General features: G+C 33.6%; 1 protein-coding gene and 1 long non-coding RNA gene across 5 annotated transcripts in view; one reads left to right on the top strand and one right to left on the bottom strand.

Annotated features, from left to right (window-relative positions):
* Nucleotides 1-24,769, bottom strand: part of ADGRA1 (adhesion G protein-coupled receptor A1) — a 263,876-nt gene that overhangs the window by 90,441 nt on the left and 148,666 nt on the right. For both annotated transcript variants that reach the window (XM_017804122.1, XM_017804123.1), the window contains one exon: nt 22,722-22,937. In XM_017804122.1, the coding sequence (XP_017659611.1) occupies nt 22,722-22,937 (216 nt within the window). The remainder of the gene's footprint in view (nt 1-22,721; nt 22,938-24,769) is intronic.
* On the top strand, nt 264-18,989 carry LOC108492136. 3 transcript variants are annotated; one of them, XR_001873012.1, is made up of 4 exons: nt 273-377; nt 6,305-6,457; nt 13,441-13,582; nt 18,519-18,989. It is a non-coding gene; the product is annotated as an uncharacterized LOC108492136 (long non-coding RNA). The 3 variants fall into 3 exon arrangements; XR_001873013.1 differs by lacking the exon at nt 6,305-6,457 and having other exon boundaries at nt 264-377; nt 13,444-13,582; XR_001873011.1 differs by lacking the exon at nt 6,305-6,457 and having other exon boundaries at nt 266-377.

The raw sequence follows: 24,769 nt of genomic DNA, 5'->3' as shown, positions 1-24,769 counted from the left end.
ATCTGTTAAGTAATTGCGCAGAGAAATGTGGATATAAAAACCAAAGGCAAAAATTGCAAAGGAACTAGCAGGTAGATTTAATTTTGTGAAGATAATTAATGCTGGTATATTTAGACTATGACATTAAACATGAATCTCTCTCTTTCACTTTTTTGCTTGTTTTTACTGACAACCTGTTACTGCTTTGATTACAATTTCCTTCCCCAGAGACAGGAACACATGGTCCAGTCAGCAGGATTTTTACACAGGTGTTCAAAGTCCAGGAGGAAGTTCAACTTCTAGCTACCTTTCTAGTGCGTGTATGCCTGCATTTGACTTTATCAGCATTGACTTTTGCAGCTCTTTCTTCTGAAGACTTGATCAGCCTGAACCTTCAGGTAAATATAGTATGCATTTAAGTTCTTAACCATTCCAAAATCTGACTGAAGGTCAAGCCTATTAGACTTGCTTCAGCTCACATCAATTATTTCCCCCCACTGAAGGTGATGTCACTATGATTCCAGCTAATTAAGTCTGTAATATTGAGACAGAGTGTTTAATAAGGCTCAACATAGAAGAATCAAGTTAACTGTCAATCTTCTTTGCTATAATGCATTTTGTTATATAAACAGTCCAGCAGTCTAAGATCTGTAGATTTGCATTTGAGTGCCTTTTTCTGATAGACATAGGTGAATTTGCTTCTCTTGTAGTAAAATATCCTTCAGTGGCATTGACCTAAATATATCCTAATATTGGAAAAGGTAAAGCTGATTTTACATTCTAGACATAATTTATCACCTGCAAATAGAAAACCAGAGAAATATCCTCCAAGCAGCATCTGGTTAATAACTGTAAACAGAGAAGTATCTATCCAGTCATTCTTAGCAATCAGTGTTAATTTTCACTATCTTTGCATAGCTGTAGATAATCACATTCCTGTTAATTTACAGCTCTGTTCTAATCCTTAATTTAAAACCCTATTGAGATTTTTATTTTAGTACCTGAACAATCAATCATTTGACAATGTGTGAAGTGGCAGAAGAATACTAGTAAACCTGAGACACAGGTTTTGCCCAAGGGTAAACATCCAAATTAGAAAAACAAGGAAAATTCCTAACTAAAGGGACACCTGAACAATTACCCCATTGGAGGGTGGCTGGTCATAACTTCTCCCATGCACATTGTCATGCAGTCCTCCTCCATCCTCCTGGTTTTTGGTTACACCATCCAAAAGGATATAGACTCTGCAATTTGGAAAAGCCAAGAACACTTTTTCTTCCTTTCAGGGGAGGATTAGGAAAATTCCTGTACTCATTCTTTGTTTCAAAGCACAGGAATGAGCTAAGCCAACTTACTCAGGTAATTACATGCAGTCTCAGCTCTGCTTGAAATACATAATAGAGGTGAGCTGGACCACAACACTAATCTCTGACTTATACACCCGCCCAGAGTTTTAAAGTTGGACTACACTTTATTGTACGTTACGGTTAAAGCTTTTTGAAATTGAAATGGAAACTGTTTGAATTAGGAAACAAACTCAGAATAAACCTCAATTTAATTTTCAGTGTAAACACAGAGATGGAAGTTTTAGTCTTTACAGATGGAATTTCCATTAAGAGCCATACATGGGTCATGATTATCCTGGTGACACCAACTCACAAAACTAATCTCTGTGATGGTATCTAGCAATGGAGCATGATTCTGAACAACCAACTACACCTTTGTAATAAAAGATGAATTGTCCTTGGATTAGTCAAGATGATGTGTGTTTCGTGGCTCTACTTTATCAGTTCTCTCTGTTCTGTGAATGAGCAGGGCAACTTTATCTTAACTAAAGAATTAGAGTGCATCCTTGATTTCCTAAGCAGTGAGATTAGTTAATATGATAGCATCAACTGGTACATAATAACTGGTACATAATATGGGCTGCTAAAATTATAATAGTATCTCAACTTCTGAGTGAAAGAAAAAAAATATTGTCCTAAAACAAGTAAAAAAACCCCTCTCCTCCTTTATATACAAAATAACGTATTTACAATTGTGAGTCTGCTGCCCTCCTCCAGGCAAAAACCTTCTAAAATCATTAATACTGAAGTGTGAAATCCATTGAATTGATATTTCAGCAGATAACCATTTGAAGAAATAAAATATTCTTGTCCTACTATAGATGAACTTCTAAGTTTTAACAAAAGCATTACACGATTCTTAAAAGATGGGAGAGACACCACAAAGAAGAACTGCAAGTCTATCATGTAAAAAGTATAAAGATCCTTACAGAAGGATCCCTTATTAAAGTCTGGTAAACCCTTGTTCACTTGGAATCTTGTTCATTCTGTAAATAAACATGTAATACAGGTCACAGCAATGGAAAGCAAAGGAACTGTGGTGGTAGCATTGGGAAAATATGGACTTGAAGAGTAGGTGATGTGACTCAAGATTTATATTATGTGGTAGCCTTTTTTAAATTAATTTATCTTGTGCTACAATACCTCTTTTTAAGAGGATAATATTTAAGGTTCCTGTAATTTAAAACAAGAATGAAAGGACACCAGCAATTCCTAGACATTTCTGTGATTTACCTATTATACTACATAAGTTCTTGCTCTGGGCATTCAAAATAACCACAAAAAAGTCAGAGTCAATACATACATATTTTCATCTTTCTTGTCTATATAAATATTAAGCTTCTGGTTTTATGCAGTGATCATGATACCCAAAGTATTACTTCTAGTGAACTACTAAGATATTTTTTAAAAATCAATAAGAAGACTGACATGTATCATAAAAGATCCATAAAAACATGTAAGATTTCACTCATTCACTGGGATACTAAATGTTAACTATTTCTCTCAGCAGAGCAAGAGATATGTGCATTTAAATGAATGTATAGTAAATATTCAATTCCTGTAGAAGAGAGGTGAAAGATAACATCAGCATTTATAAATCAGTGTCTGTACATCTTGTCAATTAAAAACCCCCAAGGATAAATAATACTTATTAGCCTCACAGAGGTGTTTTGAGACTATCTGGTTAACACTTATAGAATGTGTTAATAATTAATGCTCTATTACACATTCACTTACTATATATAATTACCACCCACATTACAGGAGATTTGCCCACTGGCAAAATAGAACTATTTCTATATGTAATGGAAGGTTATATGAAAGCAAGCAAATGCATAAACATCTATTTCATGTATGAAAACTTGAAATAACTCCAATAAAGATTTGGATTGCAAGTCTGTGATTCCCCCTACTTACATCATTTAATTTTAATCCACTTTTAAAGCACATTTTACAAGAAAGGAAGCTCTTACTCCTGTGGGAGATAAGTGTAAGAGCAAAAAATGGAACAGATCCTGGAAACATTAAAATTAATGATGTCTGAGAAATCATTATGGTTATAAACCTTGAGCCTGACAGTTTTAATTCAAAGCTCACAAAAACTGAGAAATAGTTAAATAAACTGAAGGACCAGATGGTCTCAGCCTTCAGGGAATTCACTATAGACAGATAAATTGGGAAACAACAGTCAACACTCAGAAACTAAAGATATTCTGAAGTGTTTTGAAGGGTCTGATTTCTGACAAAGAACTTGAGAAGATATTTTTTCTAGAGAAAAACTAAAAAAACAGAGTGTTCATGAAGACTGTTTTTCCAAGAGATTTTTCAACACTTACTTTCCAAAAGGTTCATACTGGGTATCTCTATGCCCAAATTCGGATCACTGAAATGAGTTATTTCCTAAGAACAGACATCAAGACTTAAATTTGTAGTAATAGACTTTTCACCAAGTACTTCCTTCTCACATACACTCGTAGATACATACATATATATATCCTATAACAAAAGTTCAAATTATTCCACAAATGATTTTTTTTCACTGCTTTCCCCTGTTTCATAAGACTATTTAGACACTTTATTCAGTTTTCATGCCTTATATCCCTCATTGTCTCCAGTAATATCTACAAGTCTTTCTCTCTTACAAGGAAACTAAATGACACTGATTTTTCTTCTCCCTGCCCCTGCCTGACAAGTAAATATATGCTGCCCTAAGATGCTGAGAAAAAAAACTTGAAGTATTGTAGAAAAAATGGTCCCCAAAATTTATAAATCACTCATGGTGCTTGCAGATCTTCTCATGAAGTAGGTTTTGATAAAAGGGTCTAATTTTTTCTTCCCTCAATGAGTTTTAAGACCAAAGTTGAAATTTTTTACATATTCAGACAGATAAGTAATTGTAGGTTCCTTCTTCTCTTATCCCAGTATCTTTCTCAAAAAAATTTTTATACGTTATGGCAAATGCTGAAGCATTAAGTTTATTTCAAGCCTTTGAAAAGCCATGGAACTAACCTATATATGGGGAAGAAAGAGCAGCAGCAAAACATCCTGCTCTGTAAGTTGCTACCTGCGCACCATGTGAAAGTAGGTAGGGCATACTTTTATTTGTATTATGTAAATATTTCACATCAAATCTATGCCCACTATGACAGTAAAGAAATTATTTATATAAAACTTAAGTTAAATACTAATGCTTTTTACTGTGAACAGACTTCAATTTTATTTGCATATCAACTACTCACCCTTTTCAAAACTAACGCTTCTGATGCATTATTTATCGGCTAACTACTGCAAGCATATTTTAAAGTTTCAACTCCTATTTTCTGTTATTGTAGACTAATTTTCTATAAGTAGGCTTGAAAACAGCCATCTGACATCATGCAGCCCTAAGCCATGTACAGATGTATATGATTTCACAGTAACAGTAACCTGCTCATACCTCAGTCCACTGATTCTTCGTATGGAAAGGTAGATATTTCTAGAGACAAACAGCAGTGAAACATATCTCACTTCTTATATAACTGTAGGTATCTAAAGAGCTGGTTTATTTCCCTCCTAAGAGTTAGTGATATTGAGGCTTTAAGAGAGGTTATATTTTACTTTATAATATGATTTTATCCATCACTTGGCCTTAGCCATACTAAATCTCTTTGATTCTGATTAGGTCAACACAGAATACATCAGCCACACCAAGTAAATAATTATTTATTTCAGCCTTCTCATCTAAATTTGGTCTAGTGAACATTTCAGAAAAAGAAGAAAAGCTCTGAATACTTCTAACAAGAATAATGACACAGCAGACCTCTATTTTCTACAACCTAGAAAAGCAGAAAGCCCCTACATTAACTGCTTGCTCTTCATGCTAACATCAACAATGCAAAGATGGGCACATGTCCCTTAATCAGTCCTTTAAAAAAAAAAAAAGGCTTGTGGTTTATAATGCTGGTAATGAGAGTCATTTCCCCCCACATATTACCACATTGCCAGTAATCAGGAAAATAAAAGTTTTAATGTTTCTCTTTGGCTGACTTTCATGACTATCTAACAAATGGAAGTTACAAGCCCGATATGAACTAACCTTTGTGAAAGTGGAAAAATATGCAAGTGCTGATTAATATAGTTTACCATAACCAGATTGAAATGTTGCAAATGATCAGAGATCAGAGACCCTACAGAAGGATTATTAAATTGCAAACTAATAATAAAAAAGCACTATTCTATTGTTTAAATATGACTGTGGGAGACAGGACCAGAGGAATGACTGACCAAGTATTTTCAATAGCTGTATAATACGTGAACCCTTGTGTTCTGTTGTTCAGTTCTTATTAGTGACTGGAGAGCCCTAATGATTATTTTCTACCAAACTGTGCACAGTGACTGCACTGTGAATGTGCACATCTTTCATTTTCTCTTTTATTTCTATTTTCTATTTTATTACAATAGCGCATTTAGTTTGATTAATTTGTATGTTTAGGACTGAAACATGTTGTTATTAAAAACTGAAATATAATGAGTAAGGTTTTATCCAGCTTCTCTTAACTTACATCAGTGGTAGCAGTTATTTTAATTTAGGTATTTATAGAAGTTAATGGAGCAATTGCTGAGCTATTTTGACAGGGTTCGTATTGCACATGTTTAAATAACAGAAAAACTTTGCTGAATAAAAAGATTCTATGGTAAATCTACAATATAAAGAACTTCTGGCTCAATGTGTACTATGTATCACTTTTTTCCAATTATCTAATCTAGTTGTTTTCTAATTATCTATCTAGCTGTTATAGAGATGGTCTCCAAGGAGTCTGTCTAATGATCATTCATTGAATTTCTTTAATTTGAAGGAAAATAATTAGTGCTTTCACAACAAAAACATCAATGATGCAAAAGCAAACAGGTGAATACTAAATAGATGAATTGAAGGCTGCTTGGTTAACGCTGTACATAACACAGGTGCAATATTTTTGAATGCTTTTCCGATTTTGCAGCAAAGATTTCAATGCAAACTGAAGAATTTACTACACCTGTGAAGTCTAAAAGTCTTACCTCCACATTGCTTTTCTGGCTGAATGGTTCTAAGATCATGGAAAAAAGTAAAAGAATAAACCTCCCCAAAAGAGAACTGAGGAAATATGTAAAGGGTAAAATTTACGATATTTTTTATTGATCATTAGAATTTTGGTCTCTGACAATTGCACATAATTTAATGTTATTAATTGTATTTAATTTTTTATTTTCTTTATTAGGGAAATACACTTTGCATATGGCTTCTACCTCTGAAATTCTCCCAGAATATCTGGAAATGATACTTTCTTTCTATTGAAGTCCTTCCCATGAAATCCTGGGAAGGTGTATTACCGGTATACAGCCACAACCACTTTTTCCCATTATACTACACATGCATATTATGAATTATGACTTCTCATAACACTGAGGCCACAAGTCATTCTTTACATAAAATTTCTGGAGCAGTATCAGTAGGTTACACTCTTAACTATTTTGTTAGAAGATTGTAGTATGCTTTTCAAAGACTTAGTAAATCAGAATGGCATCCTATTTTCCTAAAAATCATGAGAATTCTTGCTTTTCAATAGAAGCCAGCTTTTAAACTGAAACTGTATTTTAAAAAAACCATGTTAAACAATGGTTAACTTTTTTGACAGACCATTATCTGGTAAATTAGACAGCTAATAAAAACCTCCTCCCTTTTTCACAATGATGTGTGTTACTTGTCAAAAAAACTAAGTTGCATCTCCATTACTCCAAGCTTACCATAGATTTATCAGGGGTAAAAATAGACCCATCCTCTTGAGGCAAGATATGTCCCTTGTGTTCTAGCAATTTTTATCTCTGTATCAATCTGTTTTCAATTCACTTGACAAAATCACCTTTCTCTATTTTACATGTATTATTGCAGTGCCTGTACAATTGTGAAAGCATGCACGCATTTCTGAGTAGAATGATAATAAAGATATTGCTGTGTTCAGAGATAATTTGATTATTTTTCAAAGTTACAGGTCATTTTTTGTAATACCTCCAACATTTTAGCAACATTTTCAATGTTATACTGACCTTTATCAATGTCTTAGAGCAGGCTACCTGTGTAATGGAACTCCTGACATGAATTTGTCCCTAACCATGTGAATTAGTTTTTCATTGTATTTAAGAAAAAAAAGAAAAAGAAGAATAGTATTAATACTAAGTATGATGCTTCCCTAATTCCTGTCCTTTGTAAACTGAGATCAGAGACAGTGCAACATATTCTGTCACCTGAGAAACCTTTGCTGGCTTCTTCGAAGTCGAAGAAAAACATTGAAATGTTTAGCCAATAAATTTTTCAAAAAGACTTGGCCAAACTTGTTTGCTGATAGCTTCATCATGTAGGTGCATAAGCTGCTATTATCATTGCTGTGACAAATGTAATTTGGAATACTTGTAAGAAATCTTATCTAAAGTGAGGAATAAAAGCATCACCATCAATGTTCATAAAGGTTTAAAATTTTAGTTACCTCGGGATGAAGATTCATAGAGAATATTCAGTTAACGGTGATAACTGATAGATATAAGTTTTTCTGAGTCACACTGTATTGGAGAGTAGTTGTAAAGAGCAGTGATTATAGGAAACCACTGTGTCTAAGTATCAAAACTTTGAGCTTCAGTAAATGTGAGGTTAGGTGTGACATTTGGAGTTACGACAGGTGCCTTACTTTGCGTTTTGGAGGGACCTACCTGTTCTCAGCTGCTTTGGTTGGGGAGCTCAAGGAATTGGTGAGGTGAGACAAAGAGTCCTCTGCAGAGATTTACACAGAGGCAACTGTGTATTACCTTGTTGGTGTTGCTCCTATCCCTGAGTAAGAGCTTTTACTCAGTTGAGTCTTCATATTCCTAAATGTTTTTCTAGTAATGACACATTTTTTATTTTGACTGTGGGCTAAGTAAACATCCAATACAAGAAAAAAGCCAAACTGCCTTCTTTTTCTCCAGCAGACAACTTTTTAAATTTACCAAAACCAATCATGATATACAGTCTGTCTACTAATTTGTATAGTATTATATTTATATTTTGCTAAGAGCATCAGGGGAAGACTACTCAAAAAATTAAAATTTACTGAAACAATTCAGTAAAAGTTTTAGTATTTATCATGTCTGAAATTCCCACTGGGTTTTTTTTAGATTTTAATTGAAAAATGTCACATTCAAAATAATTTTAACTTCGGGTAATCATAACTATAACTTTTATAGTTGCTGAAAATATAAATCTTCTACCAAACTTCAGTTTGTATTACCAAAAATACTAGGAAAAGCCCTTATAACATAGACCATTCAGACCCTTCTCCACATAAGGGAGCCTTAATTTGATAATAAACCACCGATTTCTTGAAAATTCCTGCACTGCAGAAGTGTAACTGTGTATTCAGCCTTTACTCAGACCACCTCTCTATAGTGAGTTTTTCAGTTTGTTACAGAATGGTAATCACCTTTTCTGCAGAGCCTAAGCAGAAGCATCACAAGCAGCCCCACAGGGCAGGATGTGCCTGACAGCTTTTTTTGCCAAGAGAAGAAAAAGGAAAAAATAGCCCCAAAGTGCTAAATATCAGCTGAAGTGATAAGCAGTGCATTAGCACATGATTGGAAAAAGAAAAAAATTACCTGATTAGTTTCTAATGTATTGCCTTCCCCTAGAGAACATAGAATCAATGGAAAAATAAATCCTAAAAAAAGGGACATACAGAACTTCACAGAAAAGAGAAATAAAAACGTCATTGAAGAACTTGACAAATTACTGAAAGAGAAGTAGGTGAAAACAGATCTGATTATCTTAATTTGTACTGATTCTTCAAGATTTGCTCAATGAATAAGCAATTCCTCGTGGTCAAGTCTCTAAAAGGTCTGACTTAAGTTCTAAGGAATTCTTACGCAAGGATAAAAAAAATCCCAGACATAGATTAACTTTTTTTTTAAAGACTAATTCTTCAAAACACTGTAAGAAGTAGTGTTTAATAAAGCAAGAGGATGGCATTGTGACAATGTCAGAGCACGTGAATTTCACAGAGTAGCTGATCTTGAAACAAATTTTAGCTCATTCATAGAAGATTCTTCTCTTATTATGGATTCCTGTGCATCTAATGCTCTGGGAAGTCAACTAGAAAAAAATGGCCTGTCCATCCTATGGCAATAACCACGGAAGCAGGATTTTCTACTGTAATGTTCCTGTACTTAGCCATGGACTGGATAACAGGTACAGCTCTGATGGATTCACTACTTTAACTCTTCCTATTCTACAAGTCTCACAGCATGCTGGAATACAAAAAATTTCAACAAGTTTGTCTGAATAGAGTTAGATATGATGAACCTGAAAATGGAGACATTTCTTTCAAACAATATGAGATTTACGTGTCTTTACAAAACACAGTCACCTAGCCAGCAAAACTTTCTGTGATTAGGCAGGAAGTAGCAGGATTTATTCCAACAAACAGTCTAACTGAATCAGCTCTAAGCATTTTTCTTGTTGCTTAAGGGTTATAATGTGCTTGTACTACAAAATAAGTACTTATAAGCCAATACCATAGGAAAATATAACCAGATATAAGATGACAAAAGCAGCTGGCTGTCTTGACATGCTCTATCAGCAGATTTATGAAAATTTTATGTTCTCAAGGCTCCTTATTGAGAAGTTTTCCTTCTTTCAGCTTCATTCAAGACTTACACACTTGTTTACTTATGGAGATAAAATCAGAGGAATTAAAATGCATTTTTATTAAATTTTAGCCTGTGCTTTCCCTGGGTTGGCTGCATGACCCTGTTACGTGACATAACTCTGGTAAATTTATATTTACTGCATTTTTATTTTGTTGCCATTTACAGCTCATAAAAAAACCAACCTCAGAATAATTTCTTCTATCCTTTCACTGTATTTTTTTATTTTAAATTTATTTTTATTTAAAGGAGCAAGGTATTGTAAATTAATTGCTAGGACAGCTACCATTATGCAACAGTATGAAATTGTTAATGACATCTTAAAGATCTTATGGTCAAGCAAATCACTCTGAGCACGTGTTTAGCTCTAAAGCCTTTCCAGTGATTTCTGACCACTGTGTTTTGCAAATGTCCATTTCAGGTGTTACGTAGCTTTTAGAGTTATAGGGATGCCATGAGATAAAAAGTATACAACACTTTTCAGTATGTAGTTCAACAGTGAAAATTACCTACCTTACTTCTTATTGGGATAATGAGAGGCCACCAGTCCTCCTGCATGGCTTAACAGAAAAAAACACCTGACCAGAATGCAATAAAAAGGTGAAATGGAGAAATAGGGAGAGGAAAAATATGTTTTCAAGACTGATTAAGCAAGAAAGACAAAGTTTTTCTACATGGCAAAAGTATAGAATGAGCCTCTGACACTCCACAGGAAAATTTTTGGGAAAATCTGGAGAGTGCACATGTATTAAGAATATATGCAAGTGATGATCAAGAAAAGTTATTAAAAGTCTTAATTTAAAGTAAATTAATAAACTGTATTTAAACATTTCTGTTGATATCTTTCTTCATAACTAAGTGGCCTTAATTCAATTTAGCTGAATTCATTTATAAATTAATTCAATTCAGCTGAACTGAGTCAAAACTACTTTGATGCTGGATAAGGTACCTAATTTGAGTTTCACTTAAATTCACTTTCAAAATTCATTGAGATTAATTTGCCTCAGTGTCTCCATGAAGACAAAACCCTTAAACTTTTTACAAAGAGAACTGAAGAAATGATGCCTGGAGTGCCACTAGAAACTATTAGTTCTAAAACAGCATCTTCAGCAGCTCAGAACTTACTACTTTTTAACACGTTTTTAGGCATTATTTCAAATTTGATGCATTATTTCAATATATACATATTGAAATCTATATACATATGAAATCTACACATATATTGAAATCCATAGAGGAGATGGGCTTGTGCTCTTTCAAACCCTTTGAACTATTAAGTAAAATGGAATTGGTACCACTATTTCTTCTTTGCAAATCAGCATGGTATGCTTTCACACCAGCACAATAGAACATACTAGCAAAGCTAATGACACAAGAGAAGGAGTTCTAGTCCTAGAAGAGTTTTCCTACACTTTTTTCTTCTTCACAGTTACATGAAGACATCACCATAGCTGTATGTGAAATCTGTAGCTTGTTCCTTTCTTGCACTCATGATGTTTAATTTAGTGTCCTAAAGTTTTGAACCTTACTCCAGTACTTGTTCACTGAGCTGAATAAACATCTCCTCCCTGACTTTTCAGGTTATATAACAACTTCACATGACACATCTGCACATTTTGCCTACAGAAGGTATATTTAATTTTTTGATTCTCCCACCATTTTCCAGTTGCAGAAGACCCATTTAATTTTAAAGAAAGTTTATTCTCAGATTTTAATAATTATTACTTCCATTATTTGGAATGAAATACAAGGTAAACCAATTTTACTGTTGTACCACTTTCAAGGATATTGAGAAATTAGCAAATACATGGTAGTTCTTATTGACTGTATAAAAATTCCTGAAAACTGAAGGCATATTGGAAAGAAAATCATGCATCATCTTGATACCTTATTCTTACTAGTGGTAATAGTGTTTTAGAAGAAGCAGGATTGCCAGGGCACATCTACTACTTAAGCAACTGGTACTGGCATAAAGCTGAACAAATACATTATCGTATATCAAGAATGAGCAGACAACTAGAAACAAACGGTTACCAGTTCATGCTTACAGTGTCTCAATATGTACTGAATTATCTTATTTTCACTGCTGATTTAAGTTTGGCCTATATTAAAGTATCCCTAAGCCTAATGCTAAGTGAAAAAGATAACCTTTTAGCGCTTTTCAAATGAAGATACAAAGTAGTGTCCTAGTCACTTTATGTTAACCTTTTTCTTTTTAGGTAAGTGCTAACAAACTGGGTACTTCCAGGAATACCCAGATTGTTAGTTAAAATAAACACAGATTTCAGTGAAGTGATCTCACTGGGATTACACAATGGTAATTAGGCCCAAATAGTACAGCTGTAGGTTTTTTGAGTATTTATTGCAGATAGTCACTTATCAGTAGATTTTAACATTCACTGCCAGTTTTCAACTATGTCTAGAGTGATGTTCTACACTTAATTGAATTCCCAAAAAACAAAACATTGAGAAGTACTGTACCAAAAGGTGTCTAGTGAGTCTGATCCTCTTTGCAAGTTCCTTACAGAAACTCTAGCAAGTTGCACTGTGGAAGAAAACAATGTTGAAGCTTGACTATGCTATTTGATTTATTTGACATAATTAAAACAAACTCTAAGGGTAAGATGTATTTGAATACACTACATACATTCTGACATATACTCCTGTTAGACTTCACTTAAATCAGACATGAAATTTCTGAAAAGAAAGGATTAAAATATAGATGCCAAATCAATCAAGTACACTGAAAGTCCACAGAGACTGAAAAACCATAGTTCTGGTGAACAGGAGCTATTAAAGCAGGAATACACATTTAATCCTATTTTATGTGGCAATTAAGAATGTACACATTTAAATGATCAGTACCACTTAAATAGTATATCTGATATTCTGTGGCATTTCTGTAGGTGACTGCTATCATCAGAAGTGCAGCAATAAAGGCTGAAGAAACACAACATAGCTGTAAATAACTCTTCAGTTCGACGACTTTGATAATTATATGCAACTTTGCTAGACTATATTTAGTAAGACTTTTTAATCTGTTAAGACACTTTACACAGTACTGATCAAAGAGAGCTTATGAAATACAGGAGGGCTTTCTGTAATATAATGTCACAGAAAAGTGATCTTTTTCTTTAAGTGTCAAGTCCTAAGCTTACTCTTTTTCTTTTAAGAGTAGCAGCATATGCTGCTCAGTGAAGCATACACTACACAGCTGTTACATCTACTGTATGACCTGTACATACCAAATCAGTCATTGTGTTTTTCAGTTCTGGTTCATCAGAGTTTTGGTCTGAGGGGCTTTAACCTAAATTTAGGAAAAGAATACAATTCAGTGTTTTCTTGTCTATCCATAATTCAGTCTCCAGCCTGTTTTGATCTAAAACAATTGGCCAACTTTTTTTTCTCCCTCTTTTTTTCTTCTTAGCAGGATGTATGAAAAAAATTCTAGCACAAGGATTTATGGCAGAAAACCTCCAGGACTGCAGTTTGATACTGAACGAATCTGTATTTCCATGCATACAGAGAGGATGTTAACAGACTTTTCAACGATCATCATAACTCCTCAGGTTTGTACATTTCCATTCTTGTTACATTAAGAAAAAGAGCGATTTCTATATACAAGAACAAATATAATAAAATTTATTGAATAAATAAACCCAAGTGTGGTATTCTAAGACCTAAAACATTAAGTCTTAAAAGTTCAGATATTTTTTTCCAAAAAAAGAAACCAATTTCATGTATTGACAATCTTCATGTATTGCCTGGGTACTGTCTGTTGCTGAGGAAATCCATAAGGCACACAAAGGTGCATGCAAGAGAAATGTACAACCACACTTGCATTTCTCTACATATTGGTCTCCCAAAGCTTCTAGCCTATTAGACTCCTACCAGAGGTAAGAAACAAGTCTAAACTGAGTTTTAGACTGACCCTTGCGGCTTTTCTTGTATTCCTAAATTCAACACTTTTCAGTAGCATTTGAAACAACATTAGACTCAAGTTTCTTCCTGAAGTACTGAATATTTCTAGCCATTTTAAGTACAATTGCAATTTCTGATTAGTATTTTTTTAAATTACTTTTTAGTCACTCATTGATACTAATAGAAGAAAGTGGTACAAGGCCTGGATGAACAGTCATTTAAACCCGTCTGGTTTTCTCAAGTTCATTAAGGAAATGTCTGTGTTTCATCCCAAAGTTCTCTCAGAAACAAAAGAAAGTTGTCTATGAGTTTCATTCACTAAAAAGAGATTGTGAAGCAAATTAACTTCACTTAGAATGGCTGTCTCTGTATGAAGTCAAACAATTAATATCTACATAAAATTCCTTTCTCTGTAAAGCAGACTTTAAGTGCTTCATTAAAAACTAATCTGGCATTAAAACCACTGATGATTTGCAAACTCAATTAACACCAGTAAGTTCCTTCGCTGACAATTTGGGAGTACAATAACAATAATTTATAATAATGAATTAATTCTTATGTAGCACTATGGAATTTTGAAAATGGGATTTTTATAACTCACAGTCAGGAACTTATGGTATGATCCCATATGCACTCTCCAGGTCTGAATGTATTATGTTCAATTACAATTCAACTAATTTACAAGCTTTCCTAGATATATATTACGCCAACCATACATTAATCAATAATGCAGAAAGAGTTCCCAGCATAAAGACAAATCACTAAATCCTTCAACTCAAAAAAGAAATGTTAGAGATTTCTACTAGTATCTACTTTTTTGGAAGTAACAAAGAAACCAAGGTTGCATTCCTTCTCCCAGCTAAGCCCACCAAAACCACAGAAACAGCACTCTGCCCAATGAAATAATTTCTTCATAAACAGCAAACAACAAGGCAATATTGGCAGTAATATTTTAACTCAAATTTCACTTCCTGTGTCACTGAGGCAGTTCTGAACCATACTACTCTTTTCATAAATCAACTCACTGGTATAGTCATCTCTTCATAAGTCCCTTTAAAAGGGGGTATTCCACATAATTGCACCCCTAGGTCTACCCTGTGCCTTTAACATAGAGGTAACATACCCAGTTCCCGGACTGAAAACTTGTATTCCATTGCTGACTTCCACTACATATTCAGTAATGACTATCTCTATCTGTCTATACATAGTCTCTGGAAAACTCCTACAATATAACAATTACAGAATCCTAACTACCACACAGAAAATCACACAGATTAATTCCTCTACACCCACAAAACCAAAAACCACTCACAAATCTTTGATATGTGACCTCATACGCTGCTGCATTTTCCTTAAGAGGAGTTCCAGCCAACAGGGTCACTTTCATAAGGAAAAAGACTCCACATTTCAGTGAACACCTTTATGCTGTTTGCAGGGTTTGAATCCTCCAAAGGAACCTCCTTATCTCTGTGCTGTTGGCCATTTCCTCTGATTATCACATACAGCTGGAAAGTCAGGAAACAATTAGAGTTTCTAGGTGAAGAACCCACATTCAGAAAAAAAAATCCAGCCATATAATCTCCTAATAATCAAAGCAATCTATTTAGTGAACCCTTTGTCATCATCAGTGGTCCAACAAAAGCCAAGAAACCAACACTGAAAAGAAAAAAAAAAAGAAAAAGTAAATACTTCTAAATACAGTTACTAAAAGTATCAATTTAGAAATTGGAAATGCCTTCTGTAACAACAAAAATAGGTATCAATCAATTATCTAAGCAACCATGTGGTGAATAGATTTTGAGAAACAAAATGTAATTATTTATTGGATGTTGATGCATGTTCTGTTAGATGGCATCAATCATCCTCTGAGGAAATAAAACAAACATCAGAAAGAAGAGTTTAGAAAAGAGTAGTTAAAAATATTTAACTTACGCAGAGTTCTATAAAAATTTGAAAAATTTATCATTTATGCAGCAAGAAAATGATGAGTATTTTATTTTATATAGTGAGAAAATTGGGTTTGAAGTCCTCAGAAGTCAAAGCAGAACTGGGACTTGCTCTTGTACTCAGTATTGTACTTGTTCATTAATACCTTTGTACCATTAAATTAACTTAAAATATGTTCCCACAACTAACGTACTGTGTTAATAATTGTTACAGTGTCAATGCGTTTTTGTTACGTGATTTATCTTAATTAGTGTACAAACTATTATTTAACAGCAGAATGCACATGAAAGAGTCTGATAGTTTATAAGAAGGAAACTAATCTTATAATGCCCTTCGGGAAATCCCAAAGAGAACTTTCCTGTAACAAGAGCAATGGTGCTGAAAATCAGTCTTTTACCCAACCATTGTGGATTACAGAGTGACAGCACATCTCTCAGATATATATTGACAGCATATGTAAAATCAATATGCTTCATGTGTTCAGGAACAGAAGCTTGTTTCACAAGAAAGCAAATGTGAGTCCAAATAACAGAATTTATATCAAATACAAGTTGCTAACTCTCACAGTCTTTTTGTCCTTATATTTATTCTCTTCAAGCTATTCAGAATTCTTTTCACTCCTTCAGACATACAAGTCTGGAGTTCTAACTATACCTAACATTGAAGGAGTATGACTAAATGGCTAAACAACTTTAAGTTTTAAACATAATACATGTTTCTGGAACATCAATGAAATTCAGAAAACACTTCCATATGACTGATGTTATTTGCAGAATAAGCTTTATATACGATAAAAGAGAAGTGGAAAAGGACATGATAAAAAAACCAAAAGGACAGCAGCTTGTAATTACACATTTTAAAGTTCATTCTAAGCACCTATGAAACAGAAAAAAGTGATACCTTTTTCTTACCTTCAAAAAACATAACATACATTAATTTTTATGTGTTAAAGCATATGATAAACCAATACAAGAATTGTAGAAAACCTTCTGTATACCTAATATAATTGACATTTGTCACACATGCATTAATAGTATTTTGGCACTGTTTCATTTTCTCAATGTTTAGAAAGATCTGTAAGTGCAGGATTGCCATCCACATTATAAAAGACCATGGAAGCATGTGCAGAGAAAAATAAACAGAAGGTATATTGAACATGCAAATTTTGAAGGTGTCATAGTAGGCATAAAAATATAAAGTCATGTTTGAGAAGGAGTAGTAGTAAGAGGTATCAATATAAAAATGTGTGATTTGAGCATTCTGGAAAGAGAGGGGCAGTTTGCCTTGTCTGGTTTTGAATTTGAAATTAAACTCTCTAATTAACTGAACGACAGACATTTCAGCTTTTTCCATAGGTAATACTCAGTGTACAATCTAAATCCACCTGCAAGCAAATTAATGCCTGCACAGAAAATACCAGTTTATGTATCATACTGCTAGATGTTTTTACTTATTTTAAATTATATGTTAAAACAAGGGTTCCGTGGCTGCAATAAGAGAGATACCAACACCTACTTTTTTGATACCTCTTAGATATTACATCTAAGAATAAGGAAGAATCTAAAAATAATAATTTTAAATGCAAAAATTATAATGAATGTAATTATTTAGAATATTGAATAAATAGGTACTGTATGTCTCGACAGATTCTAAATCTCAATAAAAACCAGCAGAGGACTAAGTTAAGACTACATTTAAAAGATTTTTTTAAAAGTAGAATAAATTGAAAAGTATGAAGAAGGTAAAATACAATAAACTTTAAAATGCCTACATCACATAAGATATACCTTTGGGACAGTACCCACAACCTACTCATGGACAAAGGAGAAACAGTCCTAGATTAGTTACTGCAAAATCAATTCATCAAATTTACACCCAAGCAAACTTTCCTGTATGTTCCCAGAGAAAATTTTCAAATTAATATCATCATCCAAGAGAAAAAGAGCAAAATGCTTTGGCCACTAATACACATAAAGAAAAGAACAGAGAACAGAGAAAAATGGGCAAAACATTTTTCCCAAAGGAAAGGCAACAGGGCAAATTCTGATGTGTAACATGAAATGTCTTGACCTGAATTTTTAATCTTGACGTGTTTGCAAAATATTTTACAAATATGTCAAGATTAAACAAAAATATTTTGAAAACAAAATAGGCTTTGATATTATGTATTTCAGCACTAAGCCTAGTGCCTTGCTGTAATATGCCATACATATGAAACTGAGAAACTAATTTTTTGTTTGCTTGGTAGTGTTTTCTTCTTTGTATACTTTCTGCAGTTGTAAAAATTACACAATCAGAACAAAAATTATAATCTTGTACTATTCTGTATGATACAGACATACTGGAAGTTCATCATATTTGATGAGGAAAGTGCTGCAATACTCTCTAAGAAGCAATGTGTGCTGGGAAATTAGAGGCAGTCATGATGAAAATGATGATGCCAACAAAATTCATGTTACATTTATGATGCCTATCAACCTACTAGTTATTACACAGTAGGAAAAAAACCCAAAAATTACCCTAACGATATACTGTGACACACTGTAGTCTAACAGTATTTGTTGTTTATGTTGGATGGTATTTTCTTAATATGATGTATGTGGTTATGGAATATTTCAATGCGAATCTTCTCAACAGGAGACTGAAAAACATTTGTGCAATGTTTTAGTGTAGAATGGAATGAAAGAAGATCTGGAGTGGGGAACATTTAGTATGATAGACTGAACCAGAAAAATCAAAATGAGTCATCTTCAGTGCAAGTTGCAGGAAACATATTAATTTGTATTACATTGTCCACAAATTCTGTACATTATTTGAATTCTAAATTTCCATAGCTGATCTTTATGTATTGAAAAAATTCTGTACACATGCGTCCTGAACATGGAAAAATGTATCTTAAAATGGATAAGCAACTCAATTAAATTAGTACAATAATTTTTCCCTTCACAATTCCTCTTTGGGTTTTTATTTCTGTGCTTTACCCTACCCTCTTCTCACTTGGTGGAAATCTTTGCATGAGGTTGTTTTCAGCACTCAAGGTAATTTTACCTATGCATTTACCATTATGTACACATTATATCTACGTTCTGACAATTAAAATTTATTTTATGCAAGACAAAACCTTTTCTTGCATTGATTGTGTATTTTCCAGTATGTATCTGAGACAAGAACATTTCTAAAATGTGGTATAAGCAAGTAATCACAGGATTTTGTCAAAGCACTTTAGAATTTGTTTTTGTGGTTAGCATCTCTGGTACCAATTTAACTTTTAACATTTTATCACTTGGACATCACCTGTAACACAACCTGACAAATCAAAAGGTCAGTCTGGCTCAGGGCACAGAAGAAATAAATAGAATTGAAAAGTTAAATGGAATGCATGGAGACTATTGTGAGGAATTCAAATTCAGAAGTCAGGGATTACATAAGAAATATAGATTACTGAAATTTCAAATCTTCACTTCCAATTAATATGTGTGTCAGGAGAATAAAGAGAGGAATAGACTTTTCATTTGACAAGCATTCTCAGTGAAGCTGAAACTGTAAATTATGCTAATAAAATACTTTCTTTAAAGTCGAAGCACAAATATTGAATCTACAGTTCCCTATAAACCACATATTTCATTACCATAGTACACGAAGTTTAAAGGTTCATTCTGTGTTGAAGCAATTTTACTGAGTCAGATGAAGGGTTACAAGTGATTACCTTTGAACACTGGAGATATTCTGCAGGATCAGGCTGGAACAGAGATTAGGTTCAAAGTATGCTTCAGGTCTGGTATCAAATGGGAACTGGGCACTGGATTCATACTGAATGGCACTAAAATTTCATAAGCTATTCTCACATTGGCCTAGTTCAAATGTTACAACAGCCTTGTTGGTGTGTTATTGTCATATCTTTATTGCAATTTCCTTAGACCACAGACAGTTCATGGGACAGAACTGTGCCTCAGGAGCACAGATCCCTGTGATGGGATCTCAGTCTGGAGTCCCACACTGGGAAGATCCCCTTAAGCCTACTTTACCAGAGAAGAAAACAACCACTTTGTCAAAATATATGCTACTGTATCAAAAACTCAGACTATGTATCTAAGCCTTTTTCCCCCCATCCAGTAGAGTACAGTCAGGCAGCAAAAGCCTCCTACTAACAGCATAAATGGGATCTAAGAGAAAGCATTTGGGTCTAAAACCTACCAGATGCAACTTCTGTCTGCAATAGTCATAAATGATTCTCTTCAGACTTGCAATTAGTTACAGAGTCAGAACTAGATATAAAGATAAAAATTCGTGTATCAAACTGCAGTAATACTTTGCTTTAGGGTATCTGAAAACACTGCAAATTAGTCTATAAAAGATCTACTACATATTTGAACCACAAGGAGATATAAGGCTAAGTTAGGTACCAGAAACCACTGACTAAATTAGTATCAATTTCCTACCATTGTCAGGAAATATCATTATGAGTAAACTACCAAAGCTTTGATTGTACTAACAAGATAATTTATGCTCATCTATTTCAGCTTTCTCCCATCAACTGACCACAGTTTGCTCCATGAGTATTCACTTTTTTAACTGATTATTCACTTTTTTAACTGATTAGTGCAATTTGTTAACAACAGACAACATGACCCATTGTTTATGTTTAGTGTGTAGATGATATGTTTAAAGAGGACCACACTATTTAGCACAAAAATATATAAACATTCTCTTTTAATAAGCTTCTTAAGCAATTTTTCACATTTTTATTAGAAGTAAACTAAATTTGTGATTACCATTTGTACTTAGTGATTTTAATTAGTTTTTTTCCCTTCTTCATCATTAATTGTATATTAAATAGAGGAAGATTCTAAGAATAAGCTCAGCATCTAAGATGAAGTTCCAAAGATCACATACAATAAAAGAAGCAATTCTGGCCTCCATCACAAATTCTCTATTTTCCTAAACTTTGCATAGCACAGTCAAGAAGGTTTACTGTTTGTCTCCACTGAGTAAATACAGAAATAATTTTACTAGTGGATGATGATGATAAAGAATCCCATTTTCTGTTATCAGTTGCAATTCTATATATCACGGCACTAAAGAGTGAAGAAATGTAACTAATTTCAGAATGAATTAAAGGAGTGCTTAGCCTAAAAGTTTCAGAGAACAACAATGAATGAAAATTTGCTTTACAGGATTAAGTTAAAGGAATATATTCAGTCTGTTTATTCACATACCACATTTAAAACCTGAGTGTACCTTAGTGTTAAAATATAAATCCATGTAACTAACATTTAGCTGAATCTATAATCTCCTGTACTGTGCTGTTACAACAGTTACAGATTCATATACAGGTGATAACTAGTGATCCACCTAATAAAGTCACTTCTGTCAGAATATATATCACATACTTCAAAAATTGCTTTGCATGGTAACAAGCTTACTTTCTCCTAGCTTCCTTCTTTATATGATCAGTAGCATTTCCCTTTTGTACATGGTTTAAAGTCAGGCAGGTTCAAAGCACACAAGGAAAGATTTTACTGAGATCATTAAATTGTGACATTCTGACAACATTTTAGAAAGGCTTCAAATAAATGTTCAAACTCACTCTGCATATTTGACACATGTATACTAATAGAAGAGGTGAGAAATTTGTACTTATGGTAGGATTCTTTATAACAGGAGAGATTCACCAGCGCTGGACCATCCAAGTATAAAGAGACTAATTTACTAAAAATGTTGGTACTCAGTTTCTGGAGTACAAGATATATTGGTAGAGCCCATAAAGAAAGCATTCCAATTCAGGTAGTCCCATGTGTATTTCTATGTCAATAATACCACCACATATGCTGCAGTGTTCCAGTGTTGCTTCTTGCAGAAATATTTTAACTTGTAGACCCCTGACATTTGGTTTTCGTCTTATGGATGGCAAACTCACTTCTTTTCAGAGACAATCTCTTTTCAGAATTCCTCTTTCATATAGATAGATATGTTAGCAGTGTCCACATAAAAAAATTAACTCCATTGAAGGAAACAAATTTAACCTATTCTTCCATTATTAAGATGACCCTTTTTAGCAGAAGTCCCTGAGAATGCAAACTACCATATCACCGACTGCATAGCCCAGACAAATGAAAATGCACCAAAGAGAAAATAACTTCAATCAAAATACTTTCAAATTCCATAAACTAGTATGGAAAAAGCATTATTTTTTCATAGTAAATATTTCAAGAAATAAGCCTATTAAAATGAGATTCAGCTTAAGGATAACAAAAATTCAACACGGTAATACTTAAATTTAATAACATGCTCGGCCAAATACAAAATTCCATTTCCTGCAAGATCAAAATTTAATTGTTCCACTTCATTATTTGATAACAACAGCGCATTCTATTAAGAGGCTTATTTATTATTTTCTTCAGCTACCACTCAAAAAGTCAAACATAACACCCCCTCAGTATAAAGTCCAGATGATAGTGTAATATTGTTTAGTGAAAGTAAAGGTTATTTCCCTAAAAAATACATCTTTGCAATATAAAATCCCCTGAGAGTGCCTCACTAAAACAAATATTTCCACATTCATTTAAAGAGGTTGCTTACACATAGCACATAAAAAAGTTTGCAGAACTAGACCAGAGATAGAAACAACAAGGCAAGTACTCATTTCTATTCACATTAGCACAACAAAATATACTACACCCAATACACCAGTTTAAGCCCACTTACATGTTGAAATTATTAACCACTTTACAATGTTAACAACACATAAAATATGCATTTTACAAATCAGTGTTCTGCCTAAAGGTACTAATGAAAACATGCTAAAGTAGATCACTTATACTCACAATCGTACCGACTTACCCTGGTAGAAGAATTCACCAAAGAACCATTCAGATTCCCAGTGTTGCACTTGAAATTCAAATATAGATCAGGATGGTGATTTGCTTCCCATCTTCCCATCTCAGGCATCTCTGACTTGTCAGAATTTGCAGATATTTTTTGGAAGGCAGTGCAAGTCATTCCTGTGAAACTAGATGGCTTGATCATAAAGGCTTCCAGAGCAATATTACGAGATACCTGTGAAAACATTGAGAACAGTTATGTCATAAAGTCATTAACCATAACTGCATTATTCTACATGCATTGTGTATCTACTGCATATACTTTATAATGGATTGTGCACATGTAGACTTCTATATAAATTCACAGGGTGAAAAAGAAAACAGAATTTATTTAAAAATAGGATATAGAATTGTACAACAGCATAGCAGGTTTGCTCAAATCTTCCTTCCATAGGACTGTATCAGTTTATATCAGTTATATTAGTTACTACTATATCAGTTTTGCAATTGTGTCATTATTAGCTTCAATGGAATCTGGAATTAAAGTAATACAGTTATAAAAAGAACTAGCAACAGCAGGCATAAGAATTATTTAAAAAATGAACAAGGATGTGCTTTCTACCCCAGAAATTAAACAGAAACCTTCTTAGCTATTTAGTAGTTGAATATTTTTTTTAATAGATCATATTCCATTATGATATTGAACACGACTACGTGGTTCAAGGCAACACCATGTACAGGTAGGTTTGTGGCCTACCCTTTGGCAAGGTGAAATGTCTACATGGAGGTTGTAGCAGAGTGCAGATATGCACCTCTATCCTTAAACTAGTATTTTCATTTCATCACAGGCCTGTGCATGAGATAAACAGCTCGTATTATAATCAGGTTGACTAGCTTAGACTGGTACCACACCAATAGGACTATATGGTTTCTGCTTCCAGGCATAGATTGTTTAGTGATCTGTGAGTGTATGCATTTTACATACTGACTGCAATGTAAACATACCTGAGTTAAGCCACAAATGAGCAACTTTAGCAGCAGGGAAAGTGTACCAATGGAGCAGATTCCCACTACTGTACTTGCTTCTGTTACACAAGCTAGCAGTACAGAAGTACTGTAAATCTACTTAGTAAAAACAGGTGTGAATCCTTCAGAATTCGGGGCATTTTGCTGACAAGAAATGACTTCACTGAAGAAAATGGCATTAATTCATGCTAATAAATGAATCTAAAGAAAATGTTCTGCATGAAAAAATCAGAGCAGGAAAAAGGCTAGCCCAACTGTGTAAAAACCACAGTACCAGAACAAATTAAATTTTAGGATGAGATACAGTGCATGACTTGCCAGTATTCTTTTGAATTTATCAAATGGTTTTTGAATGTACCTTCTTCAGTCACTGGTGATTCTGCATAGTTCCAAAATGAAAGTCATGAAGTCTCATTAAGCATTTTACTTTTTGTCAAAATTACACAAAATCTAGAAGCTTACAATATATTTTAATACTTTTTTATATATAAGTAATATACTTCTACTTATAAGTAGAAGTACCCTAAAGATTCTTTTGTTTCTAAATTCCTAAAAACTCCGTTTTTCATATGAAATTTCCACCTCTTCTGTCCTTGCCTGATGGTGATTTATTTTTTTATACTTGAATAAAAATGTCAAAGATCAGTAAGAATCAAACACCTTTTGCATTAAAAATCCAGTGTCTGTTTGTTGAAAAGTCCGAAAAAATCTGAAACCAGGTTTCCCTGTGTAAGTTTTTGTATCATCTGTAGATAGCCTTTCAAGGAGTTACAAATTGTACTCCTTGCAGAATACTATAATCCATATCACAGGAATCAAGCTCCATGACTCAGTTAAAGCTCTCATGGTTAACAGGTTTTCTTTAATCTTGGGAAAACCCATTTAATTATTCGTAGCTTCATGTTTTCTGTTATACAGTGGGCATAACAGTACATTGGTGGGGTAGTGGTGAACAGAACGATTGCTAGATAATGCTGTATGAGGATACAAGTGATTTCACAACAGCGAACTCTACTTTTTAAATTTTCAATATTAAATTCT

This window comes from Lepidothrix coronata, unplaced genomic scaffold (genome assembly GCF_001604755.1).
Source record: "Lepidothrix coronata isolate B3197 unplaced genomic scaffold, Lepidothrix_coronata-1.0 Scaffold8, whole genome shotgun sequence".
NCBI lineage: Eukaryota > Metazoa > Chordata > Aves > Passeriformes > Pipridae > Lepidothrix > Lepidothrix coronata.
Note: the sequence above shows the minus strand (reverse complement) of the source record. Positions and strands in the feature narration are given on the sequence as shown.